The sequence below is a fragment of the Zophobas morio genome, unplaced genomic scaffold (genome assembly GCF_036711695.1).
Source record: "Zophobas morio isolate AGI-343-1 ecotype UQ-CSIRO unplaced genomic scaffold, CSIRO_AGI_Zmor_V1 ptg000012l, whole genome shotgun sequence".
Lineage (NCBI taxonomy): Eukaryota > Metazoa > Arthropoda > Insecta > Coleoptera > Tenebrionidae > Zophobas > Zophobas morio.
Genome location: NW_026972117.1, coordinates 7,901,650 through 7,920,573, shown reverse-complemented (window position 1 = coordinate 7,920,573; position 18,924 = coordinate 7,901,650). Strand labels below are relative to the sequence as shown.

Genomic DNA, 18,924 nt, shown 5'->3' with positions numbered 1-18,924 from the left:
AGAAATCTTTGGCATTTCTGAACTCTCGAAACTCAAGATATCTGAAATCATTTTGGATTTTCTGGAATCCCTGGAACCTTTCGGATTGTTTAAATTTTTGAAAGCTTTATAATTTTCAGGATCATCTGAATTTTTGAAGGTCTTCAGAACTTTTTCCAGTAGGTATCTTCAATGTCTTGAAGGTGTTTAGTATCCTCAGATCACAAGGTGTCATAAATTCGTAAAAAACTTCAATATTTTAAGATTATAATTACAATTTACAAAACTACTGTTGACGCAAGACAAGACTTGATTAATATAGGACCAACTTACTCTTAACGACGATTTTAAGCCACAGAAATGGTAGCTAAAATTATTAATCCCAAAAGTGGTATCTTTTATGAAATTTAACAATTTCATGCCGCTGATGTATTTTTAAATACGCTTTTTTATTTGTTTACATCGTTTTGGAGTAATTTAAAACACCCCTGAAATAAAATTCTAATTAGGATTTAATTAACTGCCCTATAACACTTAATTAACATTTTTATATTCAAGATTACCGAGAAAATTAAAACACTCGTAACAGTTTTAATGAACTTTTTTATTTAGATTTTGAATAAATTTAATGTAATGATTTTGTAATCACAGTGAAAAATTATTATTGTTATTAAAATAGCAAATACGCGAAGATAACGTAACACGAAAGGACGCGTGACGTTACAAACACTTCATGTCAGAATGAATATTCTAATTAGTAGTTTTTTCATTTCCTTCATTAGAACTGTATACGTATATTTTATTAACGGTTTAACTTAATAAAGCTCAAAAATCATGCGACGCGATTTTAAACTGTAAAGCGGTACAAAAAGAGCGTCTTCCTGAAAGCCAAGACAAACTAATATCACTGCTTAACAAGCCACGATAAACTAAAAACCTCGTAGAATTTTTCGCCCTACTTATCATCATTCTGCCTCAGGGCGACAGCCCTTCATGCACTTTACTAATGGTTTGCGTGATCTTTATGTAAATTCGGCGAAGTACATCAAGCACGAAAATTAAAACGACAGTGTTGACGCCGCCGTTCTGCAAAACTATATTCTGGATGTACGCGACGCGCTGAAATTTAACTCCATGCCCCTCCTTTTCTCCGACTTTGTGTGTAACACCGCCAAGTTAAATTAAAATTGAATTAGATGGATGTGAAAGTGGTGCCGAAAAACAAGAGGGGTGCTTATTAAACCAGACAACATTGTAAGGAACTTTTGAATTACATCGTTTCACCAGACGTAAACTAAGTAAGATGAACGGTGTGGACCGGCGGTCTTGATATTTTTCTGAAGCGGCCTTAAATCTGGCTAATGAGGCGAGTTTTCCGTTAAACAAAAACACTCCGTGGGATTCGTGCAGAAGTGGAAGAGTTTTTTCACTGTTGTATTATTCATTATTTCTGCATTGTACAACAATTTCAGCGATTTTAGTTTGAAGGAAATTTTTTTTGTGGATTGCGTAGGTTTCGGTCGCATATGTAATGCATGAAGGGGCGGTTCAAGTGAAAATGTTACACTTTTTCGGTGTGATAACCCCGCGTCATTATAATGAACCAATCAATGGCTTTGTTTTATTAATGAACCAACCCGAACTATTAACAGAATAACACGTCACCCCAGTCTTCCAGTCCAGATTGTATTGTATGTGACCTAAATAATCTAACAGTTCCATCTTCTGTTATTATTAGCGACGTTCGCTCCTCTGAAAACTGACAACCAATCTGTTCTACACAATGTGCGTAGCTACCTTAATGTTATCTGCTAATTTCATCGTAGCCAGAATAAGATAATATGCTGGCAGGCAGCATTTCAGGCTATCGATGTCAGAGACAATGGCCATTATTGGTTCAAGATCATCTGACGTATCAGATTCTCAAAGAGGCGTGTAAGGTGACGTGAAATTAAATATCTGACATCAGTATTATAGCACACGTGCATTGTGTGTGATGTAACACATTAAACTGTAAAACGTGCATGTACCTACAGATTTCTCTCAGTGGTGGATAAGAATGAGCGAAAATTAGTTCGATACAGATTTTAAAAAAGTGGGAAAAAAGTGTTGTGTTTGTTACCGATATTCTGGCTCGGGTCAATGGAGGTCAAAGTGAGCCAGAACCCACACTATATAACTTGCCATTCATGTCTACGAACTGATGAAATGATTTCCGAGTACGATTGATTAAAGTAACATGTAGATTAGGTAGGGGACGCAATTTAAAAATAGCCAAAAAACGCCCTAGCGGAATGAAATTCGCTTATTTCGAATTAATCGCGCTAATGTCGCTTCCAGCCATCTTCATTATTTCCCATTGTTATTATTTCTCTATCGGAAAATGCAATCGGAAACAGATAACAATATTTCATGGACTAATTCCGACATCCTTTTTCCCGCAAACATCTGACACAATGGGGAAAATATTGACGACGGCCGAAGCAGTTAACGGAACCAAATATAAATCATCGTAATAAATTATAATCTATGGCAACTGTAACACGGACAGTTTGTGAAAATCCATTATGCTTACATCTAGCACAATTTTGTATTAATGAAATTGTTGGGGCGTAGGTGCGGGGATAAATGTGGATAACCAGCGTTCACAACACTAAATAACCATTACATTTCAATTCAATCATAGCCGGTGAACGGCGGACCGGTTATATATGGCAGGGATACGTTACTATTATTTTATTGCAAATTATAACAATTTCGGCGAAATTCGCCGACTATATATCACGGCACGCCACTGGCTATGCGATTAATTTTGCGAATTTGTAGCCGCTATTTTTTCCCTAACTACATCGCATTATCCAAATTTATGCAACGAATTTGCGTGGGATTCTCCATTAAGGAGTTTATCATTACAGCGCGACTTTAATAGCTGAGGAACAGCAACACCTGATAATGTGTTGTATAAATTCATCTCGTTTTTTCGTCGCGAAGAGATTATTCTGGTTTCACGCAATTATTGTCTGCCACGATGATCCAGGAGAGGATTTAAATATCTCCTGAGAAACTAGACGAATAATTTTACACACAGCTTTAGAGCGAAATTCGGGACGCTTAAGGGATTAAAAGTTGTTGGATTTACTTCGCAGGGGGATATTTTTATATAATTGAATAAAAACGTCCAAGTTGGATGGAGCAGAAGCGGAGGACGAATAACGAGAGCGAATTTTAGCAGTTCGAGGAAACTAGGGCGAAATATAGCGTGGCCAAGACGGTTTTGATTAAAGTTGGCTGTTTGTGGCACTAAATTATCAGTGGTGTCAAATTTTTTAACCGGACTAAGCGTGCACCGCATCCTGAGCACTTTCAAAATTTCGGTTTGATGGAATAACTCTACGTTTCCGAAATCTGTAACAATCAAGGCTTGATAAAATAATAAAGCAGGTACAGATTTTGAGTCAAAGATCAGGTCAGGTCAGGTCAGTAACTTTCCTTTAATTTGTGTAATAGAATACTTGTTGACGTGGGTAGTAATTATCAGTTCAGCGGAAAATTTATCTAAAAGATGTTCCGCTATATTTTTTTTGGTCAAAAACAATAACAGTTCTTTTAATGGAATATCGTTCGGTTTTAATTCAGGTCGACAGGAAAGCGCACAAAAATCGTGGCTATATCGCAATAATCGAATGAGTCGGCCACATTGAAAGGACCAAATGCAGTCACCATTGATTGAATTCCATCCTTTTGTACCCGGCGTGGGTGTTTCATCTCTTTTTTACCTCACAGTGTATTCACATACTTATCCTCGCCGCAAGCGAGAATTCCCGAAACTTATTCCCAACTAGGAAATAATATTTATTTTACGTTAGCCGCCTAGTTTCTGCGTAAACTTTTTGTGTAAAATCTCCATTTGTGCGTCCTCACGTCCATATTCACTCCAAGCCGGCGTTCGTTAAGCTAATTGTAATTTTCTCTTCTTTCCAGGATGAATGTGACGTATAACGAGGCAAAAAATGAGACCTTGTTAACAATTTCCCCAGTCAAAGTAGACGACGAGGCGACCTACAAATGCGAAATAACATATCTGGAAGTGGGTGAAAATTGTGACGTCGTGCAAATCGTGAAACTCACAACTCTGGGTAAGTGTTCTCTTGATAATAAAAGGCTAGAGAAATAAATTTCGGCGATCGAGGCTAAAGTCGAGTGAGTTCGGGGCGACGGAAGACAAACAGAACAAATTTTGAGTACAAGGGAGGAAGACGTCGAGATGGCGGTGTTTGAGTTGGGAGTTTTCCAGGTGAAATCGCTAATGCCGTATTTATGTGTAAGGAAACTCTAGAAATACCGCGTCCAGCGGGCACGATTTTTTATTTCAAGGAGATTACTTAGCAGTAGTTCAAGATGACGTCATCAATTTTTTGGAAGGGATTGACACATGGATTTTGATGTCGGTTTTGTGGTTTCTACCTTAAATTCTAAAACGTTGTGGTAGATGCACGAGACTAAATACAAAAGCAAAAAGATAAGGGAAGCAACGTCTACCTGAGACCGCAATAACTGCAAGAATATTATCGCGGGGTTGTCAAAATATATTCTTGTCACAAAATAGTAAACGTTATAGCGCGTCGTGAAACTTATATCTAAAAGCGTCTGCAAAAATAAAATTCAAGAACATTGCATTGGACACATAAGAACGTTCGAAAAGGAAGCAAAATTTGAGCTGTTATTATTTATTTACAAAGAAAATTCAGTCTGGTAGAATAGAAATATTCTATAATAATTTACATAGTTGTACCGTTTTCGTTATAAACTGAACTAACATGTTTTGCTTCAGTCGTTCGTACTGTTTGGTTTCTAGTTTGATGTATAACTTCTAATTGGTTCACTTGTTATCGCTGACATGCATTTTGTTCCATAAAGTTGTAAACCGGTGTAAAGTTGATAGGGTTTCATTACAATTTTACATTCTAGTTTTAGAGCTATGAGCTTCGTCCATGCACCAGCTCGTATTACGATGAATATACCCGGAAATTTCAAAAATAGCAAACAAAAATTCCATGCAACATGTGTGGTAGTCATTTAATAACGTTAAAACAACATTCAGTGTCTTTTTTCTTTTGCTTGAAAGTCGTTCCAATAAAACAGCCATCAAGAAATGAACGACCTTACGCTTAATATTTTCATCACTTTTCGTGATCGATTACCGCCAACATCTTAAACTGTGTCACCCCGCGCCGAAATCGCCTCTACTCTGCGAAAAGTGTCCGCACATAAACTTCTTGCCATAACCCATAACTGTCCAGAATCCGTAACACGTCGAACTCCAAGCAAACATAAAATCCGTCCATCGCTGCTCAAAGCACAGCGAATTAGATCCATCTGATCCGTCCATATCCACGGTGGACCGAATAAATCACCGATTTCGTTTTCCCCCTGGAAAGCGTTCAACACCGCAGCGACCCGATGGAAAATCCAGCGCGATTTATTACAGCAACACCACGCCAACATAAATCATTTCGAGATATCGCCACAATGATAGGACGGCGCAGCCTTTTAAATTCGCCCCAGCGCCGCCCCCGCGGTCCCCGAGCATCTCCAGGAAACCGGTAACATATCGCCGGTGTCTGGATGCCGATAAATGGCGCGAAAAATACCATAAACTAACATGTCCGACTTGTGTTGCGGTTCCGGCAAGAAATCAAACGCCTGTCACAAGTTCGACTCCTTTGAGTAACACACGGCCTCCGAACAACTTAAGTGTTATGGCTTGCCAGGGGCGGATTTATTGGACGCCGATATTCTACAATAACCTTTGGCTCCGCGTATTAGGGCCGAACCAGCGGTCCCAAACATGGCAACCGAGATCGTGACGGGATTTTTCGAAGGACCCTCGACATCCCACCGAACGCCGTTTGTTATCGGATCGGGGAAAGTGAAAACCGTGATTGCTTTATCGGGGTTTCGTTTGCGTTTTGGTTATCTGACGCAGGGTGGGAGTGTGAAGGGCGTGTATCTTGTATCCAGAGTCCAGAAGAGCAAGAAATGACGCCTCCACTACCAATTTATAGCGCTTCAAACCTTTTATTTATTTCGGATCCCACCGACTGCGCCATTTTTGGTTCCACTATGAGGAATTTTTGATTTATTGCATTAGAGAATCTAGCTAGAAAATCAAAATTGAACTGCACTCTAGCTACTAACGAGACAGTCTCAAGTTCGATCCCCTCATGGGTTGCTTTTTTCTTACACTGTGACACGTTTTGTGCTTCGTAGACATTTAGTATCTATAGTTTTAACGATTACAGTCACAGCAATCGTGTGTTGTCCCTCCCTGCGAAAAACTGTTCGGAATCCCTGCTTTATATCAAGTGAACGACTGCGAACTCCCTCGGCCCCACTGCGAACATTTACATGCACACAAGCATGAAGATTTTTTGCAAATGAAAAACGGACTTCGATTCTGCCGGACGATTTTTCAGGGGGAGGTGAAATTGGGCGCTGATCTGTGTCCTGGTGTGGGCAATTTTTTTTCGCGTTTCCATGTTATGAACGAGATATAAATTAACAACGGGCAACGCTTATGAAAAACTGGCGGAAATTTTTATCATGTCGTCAACATGCGAAAAAATTATACAAACTCGACGTCATGCGGGACGACGGCCAAATTTAATCCAGGATTATGGTGCAATTTTTACCGGGAAGTTTATAGAGATAGGGTCGCGGTTCATGGCGGCGATATGTTGTTAGTGTTTTATTGTTATTTTTTATAAGTGGATGATTATTGTATATGTCGTAAAACAATGTGCGACTCTGGCTGGAATTTTGCGCTTTTGTTCCGAATTTAAAAGCGCGAAAAATTCGGGACGGCCGTAGCTTTCATGACCGTTTGAAAATGCGTGAAAATTAATTGAGACAATTTTTGGGGTAAACACGTTTAACACAAGTACAACTATTATTTATGATATTCGCTATTTCATCCATCCAGCTGCGCCATTTACGTGTACGATAAATTCTTTTCGCTCAAATCAACAACTTAACTCGCTGTGACATCAGCTTAAGTTATTGCGCTCCTTTGTGAAATATAGTGGATGCGAGCTCGATTAAGTCTAAAGCTTTTTACGGCTGTTAAGCTGTAAACTCATTACGGTGCATATAAAAATGAAACCGGGAAGTTAACAGCACTGACATTTTATCTCTGTTGTTGTCCTGTCGGAGCGAAAGCGAAAACTGCATCGTCACAAAAGCTCCCACTGATAAATTGAGTTAATCCTTGTATTTGATTTCCTACAAAACAGCCGAAGGGTTTTTGCACATATTTTGTTTGCAGGAAATCTCATAACAGGTGGTGGTGTTGCGTCTGATAACAAAAGCTTCCACTTCTGAAGTGTTTACGTAGCTGGAAACTGATTGCACGTACAAAGCTGTATTGTTAAAAATAGATTAATCGTAGTACTACGGAAAATTAGTGTATTATGCACATCGAAACACTTTTAACTCTATTTTTGTACAATATTCAATTTACCATTAAACGTAGTGTCTGTCGCATCGATATTGCGCCTAAATAGTTAAGAACCTGAAAAATAATGGAAAAACAAATTCATACAGGCGGTTTAGTAGCAGTCGACAGCATTTATTTTATGTTAACACACACACAAAAACAATAGAACAAATTCTACTATGTTTGTGCAGCACACCGATTGTATGTGAAAAACCTAGTTGTTACCAAGTCCATTGTTCTCAATATTTTCTCTTAGCAAATTTTCGAGACGGATTTCTCGTTTAGCTGTATTTCCTGTCGTAGGGAAAGGAGGCAAAAATGGGAAAAAGAACCTTTGAATGTTGCCGAAAAATTGCTGAAAAAATTGCTGTAAATATTAGGAGTGTTTTCAGTGAAAGCCAAAAAGGACTACTCCTGAAATTATTTTATACACACCTGTAAATAACTAAAGAATGTTTGAAATATAGTCGAAAATGTGTTTGCGATTTGCTGACTATTTTGCGTGAAGTACTGTATGAACTGTTGCCATTGCGCTAAAAAATTTTGGATAGGATTGACAGTGGGCTGAGTGCTAGTAGTAGTCTGAGCATTGGTATTTACAAAGAACAGAAGAGATAATATTACCTATAATCAAATTTAGTATTAAACATTTTACGAAATAGTTATTTTACCAGTTTAAACATTTTGTTTGCGTGTCTGTTTCACAAATGACCTCACCAATACCCGAACAACACATTTATTTAGCGATATTTGTATAAAATACTTCATAAATTTGTGATAAGCAAGCAATGCTCATTAGTTGAGGTTAATCTATAACGTGTTTTTCTGTTTGAAAGTAGATAATCAAAAATTATTACTGTCTAGAAATAATAAGTTAACAAACTACAATAAATATTGTAACCAATTATACGTCTGTCTATTTTAATAAATGGGTCGATATTTATGCACAAAACAATTTGTTTCAATTTTGGACACTAAATTCGGTGTTTTGTACTTATCTTGTTTCAATACAGTCAGGATATTGTGCTTATTTATTGCAAATTTAATTTATTGTCGTGTGGGATTTAAATTTCACACAGACTCAGGATTTCAAGTCTAAATTAACCTGAGTTATAAATTTTCTTGACCACTTTATTTGACATTTCTCAGCACTAAACAGGCACGTATTTTATTATATTTGTGACAGTTTTCTTAAGCAAAGTAAAACTAGTACATTTTTGTTCTGAATATTTATTGATATTTCATTATTTGATTTTCACGAGGAGGTGTTTTCACACCTTTACGAAGTTCGGCCATCCACGAATTTCTCTCTTTCCGACCGAGCCTCCACCCGTCGGAAACAAAAAACCATCGATAACTTGTTGCAAATTCTGGAAAATATACAAACGTTAAACGTACGTTGCAGTTGCATTCTGACCTACGGAAATAAAATTTTCTGCTATTTGTATAACAGTTGCGAAGGTGTTTGATATGCTTTGAGCACTGTTGGACCAACCGTCTAACACTGTCAAAAACGCCTGCACAAAATTTTGTATGGCCGAAACTGCTGGCTGGATTCCAGAATTTGTGTTAGCTGTGGTCTGGCTCATAGTACATTTTGACAAACATAAGACCACGAAAAGAAGAGTCTGAAAAACGAGAATTTAATACTACAAGTGTTGTTGAAGTTGAGGATATTAACGATTTTTGACATGTTGCTTTGCCAACCTAAAAATATCAACTAACGTGGGGTATCTAAACCTTTATACTGTATGAGATACGATCCTGTTTTATGGGACAATACGTTCATTCGTAATATCGTTTTAAAGTAGATATGCGCCTTGTAAATAATGTTATCTGCCCCTTAAAATCCAAAGATTTATTTAGAAGGTTTGACGTTATGATCACCCGATTACAGTGTCCATTTCGTTTGCAATTTATAGTTCCACGGTGTTCAACTTTTCAAAATATTTTTATTTTGTTCTGTTTGTATTCGACTGATAATATGGTGTTCTCAGTATAAATTAAATTACTAAAGCTTGGCCCTAGTTAAGATCTTAGGAATTATTTTAATAATAAAAGCTCATTAACTGTTGTATACAGTATTTTATTACATGTATTTATAGAGGTTTTAAAATAATCTAGTTATTGAAGAAGTTGTCAAGAACAACACGTCACGTGATTTTTCACGGCTACCAGCAACTATTTTTTCATTATCCAATTACAACTACATCAGAAGGGTTTTGGTATCCATTTATAACAGTCTGAAGGCTCTAAGAATAAAAAAAATTACATTTTGACGGAAGATAGATTGTTTATATCAGAAATTTATACCGATAAATATCTCTCTAGAATTTTTAGCGTACTCGTCATTACATTTCCCATACTTATGGCACCTTCCAGCCAAGTAATTAAAAAACTCAAGTAAAATCTAATGAAAACTTTTGCTGCAGTGTCTGCTAGTTGAGTTATATTTGTTTGATTTGTCTGACTTGCAACAATTGTGCTTAAAAGAATCAAACACAGTATCACCTACAAAATTAGCATGTTGCTCTGAAATTATCGTTGTTTTGTGGTTTTAATTCACTTACTTTAATAGTAGTAGACATAGTGATCTTTAAAAAGATAAATTTAAATGAAAAAACCCACACGGATAATTATAGTAAAGACTACAATAATGTTCAGCAACCAGTCGTAAAAAAGTATGGAAACAATTACGCGACGTATGTTTATCATTACAGGTGGCAATAAAACGTCATTTAGAATAAGATTGTACCGGTATCCATAAATTTTACGATAGAATTATTCAAACACTTCTGAACTTAAATCATTCTTTATTTGTTGCTATTTTCACTGGCAGATCATTTTCCTCTTCGTAAATTTGACTTTAATATTTCTCTAATCGGACTTCTCTTTTTGAGGTACCACCCCCATTTGTAGGCTCAAAATATGAATTAACAACCTGCTGCAAATTCTAAAATATTTGCATTCTCATTAACACGTTATTTCCTCGCTTTTACATACCGTAAAGAAATTTACTGCGATCTGTATCACAGTTGATATCGTATTTTGTATACTTTGAGCACTTTGAGACCACGATAGCAACACCTGAAAAAATGCCTGAACGAAGTCACGGATGGCACTCACCGCTGACTCAATTCCTCTACTAATATTAATTTGTTGGCCCGTACTAGAACGAGACAACCAAATTAACAAAAAAACTAGCTGAAAAAACATCATTTATGTTGAAGTTTGCAGCTTAACGGTTCAAATATAGTGGGCACGAGCACTTTATTTAAGCACTGTGATATGGAATTTATCTTTCACGCATAAATATTGACAATGTCACAAATCACAAATATGCATGTTTACCTATTAATTAAAACGCTACAGAGAATGAAAACTTTGTAACAAACCGGGGATGCACTCAACCAGAAAAACTGCAGTGATAAATCTGAGTTTTAATGGTGTTTTATTTTACACAACATTTATAACATGGAGTGGAAATGTACACAATTACAGTTTTATGTTTTAAGGGATTTTGTGCTGTTTATGACCCTCTCGTAAGAATAGAAATCGGGAAAAACAAAAGTCTTATAAAGCGTCTGACGACCTGAAAAATTGGAATTTTTTATCGTGAACAGTCTTGTTTCCTGCGCTTACGGTGTAGACAGTTTCCAAAACGTTAATTGTGCGGACAATTATATTTACGATGGCTTGAACAGTCTCTGATCCGCCTGCCAATGCTGCTGATACTGCTTGTACGTAATTTTGTAGGGAATTAGCTGCCGGTCGAAAGGGATTTTGGGCTATAATTATCTGAGACAGACATATCAGTAACAACACGTGTGCTATTATCTACGAAAAATAAAATCATTTTTAAGTAACACTTGCACAAATTTTCTACTTAACGAATTTTGACATTCTGGTTGGCGATTTCGAACAAACTAACCGAAATCCTGATGCGGGGTCGCTTTTTGTACGTACGTGATGTAAGAGATAAACAATATTTATTGGAAATCTTATCACTAAAAACTTTCAGGAACATCTGGGATTTTATTTCAACATTCACACCACTTTACAATTATCAAGGATTTATTTTTTATACTATAATAATGTTTTATAGTAGCAATTTCTGTGTTCCTCGTGATTATCAATAATCGTCGAAATTAACCTCCCTTTTGTTAATCAGCGAAAGTGGGAAAAATAAAAACCTGAAAGCTTGTTGCATGCTCTGAAACCAAAATTATGAATTCGGAATTAGAAACTCGCGCACTTACTCCGAAGAGATTCTGCATAAATCGGAATACAGCTGCTAAGAAATTATTTATGCTCTGAATTCCTTCCGATCCGCTTGTAAACGTAGCAGCTATTGCTTGTATAAAGTTTCGCAAGGCACCAAGGGCTGGCTGCAGTGCGCTTTGGGCCATCGTAAAGGTGGAAAGGCAAACTAACAAAACGAGGAATATTTCCTGAAAAAAAATGTACAGACTTTTGAGTATTTATTACAGCGTAGTTACGAATTTGGACATCGTCTTCGAGCGTTTCAACCGACTAAAGAACAAACAAACTTGAAGAGTTTTATTAGCTGTAGCTGTAAGCCACATAATTGATGGGTTAATTATAAGTGACAGCTTTATTACAGATAAATGGGAAGAAAACACATGAAAAGGGTATTTTTATCGTCGTCGTCGTTATGAATGTGTTTGATTAGAATTTTTTGGTTGCGTACGATCTGGCTACTTTGTTACTGTATTAATCAACTACGGGAAAAAATTACCTAGAATCAGAATTTTTGTTCTGATACATTGCAAGGACATAAATGAAAAACGGTTATTTATCATTTATTTTTATTTTACTAAATATAGTCAAAATTAAAATCAATTGTTTTGTGGTGATCCAACCGTTCATGGTCTAAGTGATTGTTTTATGTGTACAGATGACGCCGATTGCGTAAAAGTGGGTGTGTTCCGGCCGATATTTCTCTCTTCTTTCTACCAAATGGAAATATGAGTCTTACGATGCCACGAACCACGCGCTCAGTTACCCACTAAAACGTATACAATTAAGTGCGCTATTCTAATTAAAAACCAACTATTAATTTTCTGAAAATTTAACACACCTCGGTACTGTTTCGTAAAGACCGTCCCATATTTCTAATCACTTTCCCTGCTGCTGTGATAGGTTTTCCCAAATAGGAAACCACCTCAGAGATCTGTTTTCTCAAAGTAGATGGAGCGCGTGTTGTGGCCCGAGGAGTACTCTGTAGCAGGGAAGAGTGCACCAGATAGAGAAATAATAGAGCCGAACCCTAGAAAAAATTTAAAAAAATGTTTTTGGAAGTTATGAAATCGTTTTAAGTACAACTAACCAGTTTCAGCATTTTGAGGCAAGTGCGAATTAAGGTTGAATAACACTTTGTCGAAGTGGGTATTTCTTATCTATGTGCTGGTAATTATTTTTGTGTAAGTGTCGGTTATTGGCTATTTATGACTACGTACACAAATTAGTTACACTTTTGAAACAAATTGTTTAAAAAACGACGGCACGAATATTTTTATGAAATACGAGTGTCACAGATCTATTAATTTCGTTTAATATCGGGATTGAAAGTCGATATAATAAGCCGTAATTTTTATTAGATACCTATCGATACAGTAAAGATTTCGAAGCGATTTAAGCGCCTATTTCACGCTTGCGGCGCATTAAAAATGGATATTTAGTTCGCACAACTTCATCAGTTTTTCCACTCCTTATTTCTCTCTCGCTTCGCGAAAGTCCATTAAACGGAAACATAAGTCGTATGATTAAATTACTCAGCCCCCGCACCGCTCTCTGAAAATCGAAGAATTAAAACACCTATACGACTCTATAATCCGATTCCTTCATTACACCTCGGCGTTACTGCTGAAATACGACGTCACATTCGTAACAACGCGTCCCACACTCCGGGTATTGTTCCCCAAAAACGCATTGGCTTCTGAAGCATCTCTCGAGAGTTCTTGGGCTGCTGCGCAGATTTCCTGAAGGGTGTTTTGTTGCAGGTAAACGCGCGATGCGTAAATTAGTACAAGAACTAACACCGAACTTCCCTAAAAATAGAACCAATTAATTTTTATTTGTTATTTTTTAACCCATGGTATCTTCTCACCTGCATGTTAAAAATGTTACTAAAATGACGGAAGTTAGGTCCTGGTTTATTTATTTATCACATTTTAACGGCCGTTTAAATCATGCGAGCTTCATAAATTGATGGCGAAATACATTTTGCGCGTAAATTTGTTGGAACTGGGTTATCTTCAATGGGAATATATTGAGCGATATTGGAAAAATTTTGCCTCGGCTTTATTTCGAAATTGGGTAATTCAGGGTATACATAACGTGTGTTTTTTTTTACATTAAAGTAAAATATTGCGCTGATGATGATTTGTCGGTGTTTAGAGTAATGGGTGTTGTTTTTGCAAGTATTGCTGTGTTGTAAAAGATAAAAAAATAATAAAGCTGAAATATTTATAAATTTACGAGTTTTAGTTGGTGTTAGCTGTTGGAGTGTATTCGTGCAACAATTTCGAAAAATTGAAATTTGAGAACCAAATTTAAACAGGTAATCAAGTGTTAAAAATAGGTTTAAGGTTTGAATAGGAAAAAAGTCAACCTGCCAAGACAACGACCAAAGACCACTATATTCATGTTCGTCTATACCATCTGGACAACTGTCTTTATTGCCTGTGTCGTCGTCATCGTCTTTGTCACCATTTTGGCCACCTCCGTCGTTTACCATTGTGATTCTTTTTCCTACAACTAAATCGACAACCAAAAGATGATCTTTTTCCGTCAAATCTAGCTCATCAGTTAGCATCAAAATCATGGTCGATCGTTTCCCACAGGAGACACAAACCGTCTTTATCGTGTCTGGATCGATCCCCAAAATTTGCAGCGAACCGTTTAACCCCCTAGCTCTAAATTTACCATGTAAATGAACTTCCGAGTGTTTGTTCTCCGCCAAGTGCTCCAATCATCTGAGAATCTCAATAAACAAATAACGAACGCCGCTCCACCACCGGTGATAACTCTTTTTCCCCAACTTAACCAACAAACCCCACAACGAAATCCATGCACTCCACATTCCAATTTCGCCGGTTGAATTACAACGAGTTTCCACTCACATTTACGTCCATTTTAATGATCCAGTATACTTTACGGCAACTTTTACACCGTAACCATAAACCTGCAGCGAACAATATCGCGCAAAATCGCAATATCGCCACCCCGTAGCAACAATTTCAGTAATATTCCAGCCGATGCAGCATGATAAATCGATGCACACGCGACAACCCTGTCCATTGCACCCGAGTGCCTTCATTCGCACATACACCCTTTGCATCCTGTGTGCAGTAAATACATCACAGTGTATCGATGGGTTCCGGTCGCTGGTTCCGGTTCGCCGGAAACGTCCGGGTACAACAGGATATAACGCTGTGGAGGATCCGACGTCATCTGCCGGCAGATGCCGCGGAATCCCGCTTCTGAATTATTAACAGTGGCCATCGAGAAACTCAATCTGGGTAGTCGGCGACGTAAACGCTCGAGATTATTAGACGGGTTCGGAATCATTGTTCGTGAATTATTCATCTCTTTAGGAGGAAGAGGAGCGCCGCGACGCCGTTGCCGACGATAAAACATCGAGAAGTGAACCACGTGACAAGCGAGACGGCGGAACAAATCCTGGAAAATTTTACGCGTTATGTATAGTCGGTTTCGTGAAGACGGGGCAGTTCGTTGATCGATTTGATGCGGAATGGTCTACTCTTATATATTTTTGTGGAATATTGTCTATTTCATATTTCTGTCAGAAGACTTGTTCGATTTTATCCTTTGTTCCATTTGTTCTTAGACTAGACGCGAAAAGTAACAAAAAAAAAACAGCAACATCCGATATTCTTGTCTTAGCGTCAACCATCGCAACTACATCTGCCGGAAGATTATGCCTCCGAATCCCATCTCTGAATTATTAACAGTGGCCATCGAGAAACTCAATCTGGGTAATAGAAGACGTAAGCGCTCGAGATATTATTAGACGGTTTCGGAATCATTGTTCGTGAATTATTCATCTCTTTAGGAATAAGAAGCACGCTACGACGCCGTTGCCGGTAATAAAACACCTGAAGGGGGAAGAGGTAGTAATGATGTCGAGGAGATGCAGGGGGAATACGGGATGGTCGCATTTTTGAGATTTTACAACCGGGAAAATGGTTTAGATGCGGAAGGGTTGCTGAAAGTGTCGCGGACTGACCGTTACGAGGTCTTAGAAGTGAAATATCGGGTTTATGGAGACAATCCCGGGCGAAAATAAATTTATACAAAATAAAGGCAGCAGAGTTGTTGCTGCAGCGATTTTATTTAGTGATTGGTTCAACGTGGACAAGTTTTATTGACGGAAAAGTGCGCTTAGCGTAGAAGACAAAATTATACTAACGTTAATTTTTAATGTTCTTCTTCAAAATGACAATAGTTGACTAAACTTATTTCTAACACCAGATCTATTGGAACACCACACTTTTGTTTACTCAAAAACTCAAAATTTCTGTCTGGTTTTGGATTTAATTTAAATTAATAACATAATTTTTGTTATACGACTGCTTGGTTTAACAATAATAACTCAATTCGCCGTTAAAATACAGACGGGGTTCCGGTGCTCCCCAGGACCCAGTTGATTGTACATGACGATCAGGTTCCGAGGTCTTGCCGTCGTAATTCGATGAAAGTTTCCAATGCATCTGCTCAACATCGCGAAAAATTGATTTTATGGAGTCCTTAGCTTTTACGGTTGATCATCTATGCAATGAACGTCTTCTCGTATTACCCGCCTTTATGTAAATACACCTCATACGCTTCATCATCGATAAAGCCTGCACTTTCTTTTATGTTAGCGCCACTGCACTTTATCGATTTCCCCGATTAGCCAAGACTGTTTTCAAAGCAATTTGCTTCGAAATTTAAGAAAATTGCCATTAGCCGGCTCTGTTTTTACAGCAGTTTTTTTACGGCGAAGGGAAAATGGCAATTTCTGCTCTCAATCATAAACTATGAGCACGATTTTCGTGGATGAAAAATTGAGAGGTCCTTAGGGAGATGCTCTCAGTGCGAAATTACAATTCGACTAACGTCCGACTAATTGATTGCTACACCATTTAACTAACTTGACGAAGATCTCGAACAGGCTTCGACTCTCATCTACCTCAATAATTGAGGTTGTCCGGTGCAGAGGTAAATATTCGATTAAGTAAATATTTGATCGCTGTGTGGCGAAACCGGAAAGCTGCGGTTGCTCATGTTCTGATGCCCGATTCTGATCATTATCTCGCCCCTCGATAATTTATCAGGCACGACTTGCCACTGATATGTTTTTAATGACAATTTACGATACTTTATGCGGAGGAGAGCTCGGGAATCGCGTGACACTCAATTTGAGTTTTAATTGCCTACTTCTTTGTCGGTTTATAGTCGTTTCTTGTTAAAAATGCAGTGATTACAACACGTAATAATCTATAGCTATCAGACAGTAAACTTAATTACGTTTTGTTGATTTCCTTCGCTGATTACCCACATCGTCCCTAATGAAGTTATAACAGCTGCATTATTGTTTGCTTCGTGTTTGCTGTAGTGGACATATTTCTCTGGCTTGAGTTCTTTCAATAATTCAGTCATCAGTGTTCTCACATGCTCTCACCAGAAACGTTTAAAATGGTTCCTGTTGTTGGCAGTCCCATCAGATTTCTTTGATGTCAGACCTGCTTTCTGCTTCCTTATTTAACCGGGACGACCCTGTAAAACGTTCGCTTTTTCTAGCCCATCACAGCAATATTTTTTTTGTTTAAAGTGTATACCACCAGGTAAATTGAAGAGTTCTAGAACAAGTAAAAATACCCGAACAAAATTCCTTAGATCAACATAATTGATTTACATTTTTGTTTAAAAATGGTGGAGGCGCCAGGATAATATTTAATCGTTCTAGTTAAGTTTCAATATTACACTTTAACCTGATTGAATTTATTCTCCATTAGGTCACTTTCAGCCACGAAAACTTTTTTAATAATTAACTAGCTCTCACATTGTGTTTGCCCAGAGCAAACAATGCTACAATTTCCATACTTGATTACAATACACTTCTAGCACATATAGGTTCGGTCTGTATATTTAGTCCCAAAGCACATATTAAGTTACCAAAATAATGGGAAACTGCTTCGAAAAACTAAATATTTCATCCACACCACCCTGCAAATGTAGCAGTCTCGAACCACACACACCAGACACATCCACCTTTCATTAACTCGTAAAGTCGTCAACACGACCCCAACGCCCGCATTCCAACCCGCCGCCCAAGCCAAACACGTAACGCTTGTCTCACGTCTCGTAGGTGTACAGCTCTAAGTACCTCCCAGCGGGTAACAGACATATTGATAAATGTGTCAGCGGGTCTATTAGCGAGACAGGCCGGTTTCTTGCACTGCAAAGGTTACAGCCCTGTCGCTTAATGTCGGGCGGCGGCAGCGCCGCGACGCTGATTAATTGACGTCGCAGGCTGGACCGCCGACCGCGACCTTACTTCATCCGTCATCTTATCAAGTCATCGTGCAGCTGCCTCGCAAGAAATTGAATGATGGCGGCTTAGACGAGCGACTGTTTGCCGAGGGGACAAAGTTTGGCTTTGAGGCAGGTAATGTGCGAGCGTTGTGGCACCCAGCGGAGAGAATTCAACGCCGAGAGCAAAGAGGAAACTTTGGGTGAATTGAAAAGAAAAAGCTGGCCGTCTCCGACAAAGCTCGGTGGCGGCGGAAAACAGAAACAATCGCTTTCTACCAGTCGGTGCGAGGTAGAACGGGCTGTTTTAAAAGTTTCGGTGAAGCGGGAAGTGGACGATGGCTTCGGGTCTCGTAAGCGGTAGAAAATAACCGCGTACGGTTTTGAGCGACAGGGTCACTCCTCAATCTAGGGTGCAGCGACTATTTTGTTAGTTTGGCGTGATGGTGGCAGAAAACACAAATAATCGTTGTGTCCCACTCACTGTGAGGTAGAACGGAATGTTTTAAAAGTTTTGGTGAAGCGGGAAATGGTGTTAGAATGGATGGTGGCTTCGGATCGCGTAAGCGGTAAAAAATATACGCTTACGATTTTTACCGACTGGATCTACACCTCAGTCCAGGGTACAACGGCTATTTTGAAGGTTTCCTTCTGACGACTAATAAATAATATTGTAGTGTCTAATACTACTATCGGGTTAACTTAAGGTGGGCCAAACTGTTAGTTCTGTCCAACAAATAATCTGTGCTGACGTTTAAGGAACTGCTGACCCGCACTCTTTGTTTGTACAAGTCGTATTCAAAATATTGTGTACACTAAGCAATTCGAGCCTATCATATCAAAAGCAATTTCCATCTTCTTAGACATCGAGCCCTAAGCCCGGCCCCGGC

At 38.3% G+C, this 18,924-nt stretch overlaps 2 protein-coding genes and 1 long non-coding RNA gene across 7 annotated transcripts in view; 1 reads left to right on the top strand and 2 right to left on the bottom strand.

Annotated features, from left to right (window-relative positions):
• LOC135127725 (uncharacterized) overlaps positions 1-18,924 on the top strand; it is a 453,958-nt gene that overhangs the window by 326,695 nt on the left and 108,339 nt on the right. For all 5 annotated transcript variants that reach the window (XR_010280270.1, XR_010280271.1, XR_010280272.1 and 2 more), the window contains exon 3: positions 3,961-4,115. Coding sequence is in view for 1 of the 5 variants with exons in the window: in XM_064054298.1 (XP_063910368.1) it covers positions 3,961-4,115 (155 nt within the window). In the remaining 4 variants the exon portion in view is untranslated. The remainder of the gene's footprint in view (positions 1-3,960; positions 4,116-18,924) is intronic.
• The window catches only part of LOC135127730 (uncharacterized), a 126,060-nt gene continuing 118,733 nt past the window's right edge, over positions 11,598-18,924 (bottom strand). The window contains exons 2-3 of the long non-coding RNA XR_010280273.1: positions 11,734-11,925; positions 11,598-11,687 (exon numbers count right to left, since the gene is read on the bottom strand). This is a non-coding gene — a long non-coding RNA (uncharacterized LOC135127730). The remainder of the gene's footprint in view (positions 11,688-11,733; positions 11,926-18,924) is intronic.
• LOC135127910 (uncharacterized) lies at positions 12,357-12,905 on the bottom strand. The gene is made up of 3 exons (XM_064054598.1): positions 12,825-12,905; positions 12,576-12,764; positions 12,357-12,503 (listed from the first exon to the last, which is right to left on the bottom strand). Exons 1-3 carry the CDS (start codon positions 12,834-12,836, stop codon positions 12,381-12,383), a joined length of 324 nt encoding a protein of 107 aa, XP_063910668.1. The 5' UTR covers positions 12,837-12,905; the 3' UTR covers positions 12,357-12,380.